This window comes from Eimeria tenella, genomic scaffold (genome assembly GCF_000499545.2).
Source record: "Eimeria tenella Houghton genomic scaffold, Eth_scaff702, whole genome shotgun sequence".
In the NCBI taxonomy this organism is placed as follows: domain Eukaryota; phylum Apicomplexa; class Conoidasida; order Eucoccidiorida; family Eimeriidae; genus Eimeria; species Eimeria tenella.
This window is the reverse complement of record NW_013545823.1, coordinates 1-5,391: the sequence shown is the minus strand read 5'-3', so window position 1 is coordinate 5,391 and position 5,391 is coordinate 1. Positions and strand designations below refer to the sequence as shown.

Genomic DNA, 5,391 nt, shown 5'->3' with positions numbered 1-5,391 from the left:
CCCCGGGGCCCCCGGGGGCCCCGGGGGGCCCCTGGAGGACTTTGTGGGGAAGGTGGCTTTTGAAAAAGTGTCTTTCGCGTACCCCGCGAGGCCGCAGCAGCAAATCTACAGCGAAGTTGAGTTTGCTGTTAATCCCGGAGAGACTGTGGCTCTTGTGGGGCCCTCTGGCTGCGGGAAGTCCACAGCAGTGCAGCTGCTGCTGCGGTTCTATGACCTGGAGCGCTCCACTGCGGTGTCCGCGGGCCCCGCGCAGCAGCAGCAGCAGCAGCAGCAGCAGGGGAAGCAGCAGGGGCCCGGGAGAATCCTCGTGGGAGATAATGATATTCTGGACTTCAACTTAATCCGCCTTCGATCCCAAATTGGACTTGTCAGTCAAGAACCTGTTCTTTTCAATCTTTCCATCCGAGATAATATTGCCTTTTCACGCCCAGACGCCACCCAGGTGAGGCCCACGCTGCTGCTGCTGCTGCTGCTGCTGCGGCTGGGGCAGATGGACACAAGCTGCTGCAGCTGCCGTTCTCGCTGCTGCAGCTGCCGTTCCCGCTGCTGCAGCCGTCGCTCTTGCTGCTACTGCTGCTGCTGCTGCTGCTGCTGCAGAGCGAGATCGAGGAGGCCGCTCGTTTGGCGAACGCGCACGGGTTTATTTCGGAGCTGCCGGACGGCTACGAAACTGCTGCTGGGGCTGGCGGGCTGCTGCTGTCGGGGGGGCAGCGGCAGCGAATTGCAATTGCCCGCGCGCTGCTGCGGCAGCCGCAGCTTTTGATTTTGGACGAAGCCACTTCGGCGCTGGACGCGGAGAGCGAGCGCCAGGTGCAGCGCACGCTGGACGCGCTGCTGCGCAGCAGCAGCAGCAGCAGCAGCAGCAGCAGCAGCAGCGGCAGCAGCGGCAGCAGCGGCAGCAGCAGCGGCAGCGGCAGGAGAAGCACCATTCTTATTGCCCACAGACTCTCCACAGTCAGAAACGCCGATAAGATTGTTGTGCTGCAGCAAAGAGGCAGCAGCGGCAGCAAAGTTGTCGAAGTCGGAACTCACCAGCAGCTCATGGAAATCCCCAACGGAGTCTACAGAGGTCTCGTCCTCGCGTCCCAAGAAGAAGACTCCCAAAGCCCCGCATAAATGCATGCGCTGCATGCATGCATGCATGCATGCATGCATGCAGCGCATGCAGCGCAGGCAAAAAGGTGCTGCGCACATGCAACGCATGCAGAATGCGCGCGGGAGGCCCCTGGGGGGCCCCGGGGGGGGCCAATGGGGGGCCCCTAGGGGGTCCCTAGGGGGCCCCCGGGGGCCCCCAGCTGGTGTGTGTGCTGTGGGTTCTGTGGGGGGGCAGAGAGTGTTATTTTGCTGCTGTTTTCTGCAAAGAGAAGTTTAGGGGGATAAAATAGCCCTTATGTGTTTTATGAAAGTTCTGTAAAGTCCCGGAAAAGGAATTTAAATGTTTTAAGGGACTAATTGGAATTAAAATTGCCTAAGGGGGCCCCCAAGTGAAAGGCCAAAAGACCTGTGGGGCCCCATAGCACGAGCTTGCAGGGCCAAAGTGTCAGTGCGCTTTGCTGCAACGTGCTGCAGCAGTCTGCTGCTGCTGCTGCAGCTTCAGCCCCGGCTTTGCTGCTTCCGTTTTATAATCAAAATGCTCCTGCTGCTCTTTTATTAGCTGCTGCCGTCTCGGCCCCACAGCAGCTGCGAAGTACACGCAGCGCCCGAGGCTGCCCTGCTGCAGCAAACTGCTGCTGCTGCTGCTGCTGTTGCTGCTGCTGCTGGCTGGGCCACCTGGACTCTTTTGAGGTCCACCGGCCAGTTCTGAAAGAGCCAATGGACCAATGGTCCATTTTTATCTCCAACTCTTCCTGCAGCAGCGCAGCAGAAAGAGCAACAGCTGCTTCTGCATGCGCTCGAGGTTTTAAATGGAGAACAGGCAGCAAAGGAAGAAGCAAATGAAGAAGCAAATAAAGAAACAAGTGAAGAAGCAAATGAAGAAAAAAATGATGAAACAAATGAGACATATAGAGACAAAAGGACATAAAGAAGCCCCAGATGAGACATTAGGCAGCCGCAGCTGCAGCAGCAACAGCAGCAGCTACTGCCGAACTGAAGACACAGACAATTGCTGAAGTCCTTATAAAAGAGACACTTGAAGGAGCAGCAGCAAGCAGCAGCAAGCAGCAGCAAGCAGCAGCAAAAGGACACGGGCTATTTGATGCCTCTGCTATCCGCCCTTGGGACTCTGGCTAAGGCGCAGCTGCTTAGAGTCTCCCTGCTGCTGCTGTGCCTTGCTGCTGCAGCTGCAGCAGCAGCAGCGGTGCTGCAGTAAATTAGCTGCCCCCCAAACGCCCCATGTCTAATTACGTGGGCGCCGCTGCAGCATGGGAGGCCTCTCCGCTGCTGCTGCGGTTATTGTTGCTAGTGCTGCTGCTAGCGCTGCTGCTGCTGCAGTTCTTGTTGGTAATACTGCTGCTAGTCCTGCTGCTGCTGCTTCTGATTTCCTGTATAGCTGTCTAGGCTTCCCCGCTGCTGCTCAGCTGCTGCTGCAGCCTGAGGACAGAGAACTCTTCGGAATTGCTGCACTCCTAGACCCCCCTACGACTGCCTAGAGCCCTAGTCTTTGCTAGATTGTGCTGCTGCTGCTGCTGCTGTGAAGTTATACATTGAAAAGAGCCCCGAGGGGCCCCACAGTGAGGTGTCTGTACACCCCAGCAGTCCGCCCCCAGCCGCGCCAAGGGCCCCAGCGCAACAATTAGTTTTTAAATGCCCAGGAAGATTCAGCAAAAGGGCAAAGACTGGGGGCTGCTGCTGCTGGTGGCGCTGCTGCAGCAGCTGCAGCAGCTGCTGCTGCTGCAGCGTGGCCTGGTACACTCGTTGCTGTGACTGCTGAAACCTTTGTGCCGTGCTGTTTGGCCCTGGGGTGCAGCAGCAGCAGCGGCAGCAGCAGCAGCCGCAGCAGCAGCAGCAGGTGTAAGGGCGTACTGAGGTGTATGTACACCCCAATCCAACTGCAGCAGACGCCGCTCCTGTGCTGCTTCGCACAGGGCTACAAGCAGGTTTTAAAGGGACCCTATTAGTGTCTCCTGCCATAAAATGCTGCTGCTGCTGCTGCTGCTGCTGCTGCTGCTGGTGTCATTGATAACAGTGCCGTTTTTGCTGCTGCTGCTGTTCCTAAAGCGCTGCTCCTGCTGCTGCTCTTGAGGCTTTGCTGCTATTGCTGCTACTGCTCTCAGGGCATTGCCGCTGCTGCTGCTCTTAATGCGTCGCCGCTCTTGCTGCTCCTAAGGCGTTGCTGCTGCTGCTGCTCTTAAGGCGTTGTTACTGCTGCTGCTCTTAAGGCGTTGCTGCTGCTGCTGCTCTTACGGGATTGCTGCTGCTGCTCCGCGAGAATCTGCGACGGCCCAGCTTACTGCGGGCGCGTCGCCATGCTGAAAAGATACATCCGAAGACTTGGACGGGTGCTGCTGCTGCTGCTGCTGCTGCAGCTGCTGCTGCTGTGTGGTGCGCGCAGTCCAACTCGCTTCGCCGTCCGGTTCCGTGCTGCTGCCATCTGCTGCCGCTGTTGTTATCGTTGATGCTGCTGCTGCTGCTGCTGCCACTTTCGCTGCTGCTGCATCTCCTTGGTGCTGCAGGAGAGGGGGCTGTAGTGCTGCAGGGCAGCCAGAGAGGAGGCTTTTGATTGCTTCGGCAGCAGCAAACTTTGGGTCCGTATCTGCGCGCAGCTGCTGCAGCAGCAGCTGCTGCTGCTGCAGCAGGAGTTTCTGCCGTTGCTGGGAATCCACCGAGGCCGCCCCAGGAGGAAACTTGTGGGTTTCTAAAGCACCTTGACGAGAAAGTCCCTCCTGTGCTGCTCCTGTAGCAGCAGCAGCAGCTGCTGCTGCTGCTGCTGCAGCAGAACCCAGCCCGTCGCTGCTCTCCCCACTGAAGTTCTGTGTCTGCAGCTGTTCGTGCTGCCTCTGCAGCTGCTGCAGCTGCTCCAGCAGCTGCTGCTGCAGTTGAGTTGTGTCCCCTAGGCTGTGGGCTTGGCGAAGTGCTGCTGATGCAGCTGCGAGGTCAACAAGGGGCTGCTGCTGCTGCAGCTGCTGCAGCTGCTGGGGGAGCTGCTGAAGGTGTGGCTTCGTTGCCTCAGGTGCTTTGCTGCTGCTGCTGCCTTCCCTTTTGCGCGCCTCCACGTGGGCCACTTGGGGACCGCTGCTGCTGCTGCTGCTGCTGCTGCTGTGACCATTGGTCTGGTCCTCTGGCAGCCGCGAGGGCTGCAGAGACATTCGGCTGCAGGCGGGGGCCCCCACTGCTGCTTCTCTTGCTGCTGCTTCTTGGGGATTGTCTCCTTGCCTCGTTTCAAAGCCGAGGCTGCGCAGTGCAGCCAAGGTCCCAGGGCCTCTTGCTGCTGCTGCTGCTGCTGCAGCTGCTGCCGCTGGAGTTGGCGGGGCTGCTGACTTTGCTGCAGCAGCAGCTGCAGCAGCAGCAGCCTGCTGCTGCAGCCAGGCGCTGCCTCCCAAGGCCTCTTTTGCTGCGGCGACATGCTCGTTCTTGTCTTCGTCTTCTGCTGCTGCAGCTGCAGCGAGAGGCACCCCACTTCCAGCTGCAGCAGCAGCAGCAGCAGCAACGGGAGACTTGTTGCGGGGGGGCGTTGCTGCTGTTGAAGAGGGAGAGTCCGAAGGGGTTTGCTGCAGTGCGGCACTGGAAGGGGAGAGCTGGGGGCCCCCCGCCCACCTGCGCAGCTGCTGCTGCTTGGGCTTGCTGCTGCTGCTGGCTGCTGCGGCGCCCGTGAGCGGCGAATCCTGCTGCTGCTGCTGCTGCTGCTGCTGCTTGTGCTGCAGCGAGTGGAAGAAAGCCAAAGAAGTGGAAGACACATCTAGGGCTTGGGCAAAAAGAGATGTGGGGTCCCGCGATTCTTTAATTGCTGCTCTAAAGGCTTCATCTAGGTCATCTTCTGCTGCCTCGGAGTTCTCCCCGGACTCCGATCCATTTGCTGCTGCTGCTGCTGCTGCTGCTGCAGGTTTGGGTTCGCCTGCGGCGTCTACTGCCGCTGCCTCCGCCGCAGGGCAGCGGCCCTGCCGCTGCTGCTGCTGCTGCTGCAGCTGCCGGCGGAAAGAAGCAGCAGCAGGCGCTGGGCGCGACGCAGCGGGGTCCTCCTGGGCAGCAAGGCTGCACCTCAGCGCGGCAACAGCAGCAGCGAATTCGGCAGCAGCAACGGCGGAGCAGGGTGCGGCAGCAGCCGCAGCCGCAGCAGCAGCAGCAGTGGCTGCAGCAGCAGCTGCGTCGGAGGCCTTGGCGTCGTCGGCGGCGCTGCTGCTGGTGCTGCGTTGCTTTTGCCGCAGCAGCTGCTGGTGCTTCTCGTGGGCGAGGAGGGCGGCAGGGTTTTCGGCCTTGACGGTGGCGGCAGCGGCAGCAGCAGCAGCAGCAGCA

General features: G+C 60.2%; 2 protein-coding genes across 2 annotated transcripts; one reads left to right on the top strand and one right to left on the bottom strand.

Annotated features, from left to right (window-relative positions):
• Nucleotides 1–597: 597 nt before the first annotated feature.
• On the top strand, nt 598–1,116 carry ETH_00002465 (uncharacterized protein; the record flags this gene model as incomplete). Its single annotated transcript, XM_013380554.1, has 1 exon — nt 598–1,116. A coding segment is annotated over one exon (519 nt), but the record flags the coding sequence as incomplete, so codon positions are not given.
• A 2,225-nt stretch (nt 1,117–3,341) lies between these two features.
• Nucleotides 3,342–5,351, bottom strand: ETH_00002460 (uncharacterized protein; the record flags this gene model as incomplete). The annotated part of the gene is made up of 1 exon (XM_013380553.1): nt 3,342–5,351. A coding segment is annotated over one exon (2,010 nt), but the record flags the coding sequence as incomplete, so codon positions are not given.
• Between the last annotated feature and the right edge of the window lie 40 nt (nt 5,352–5,391).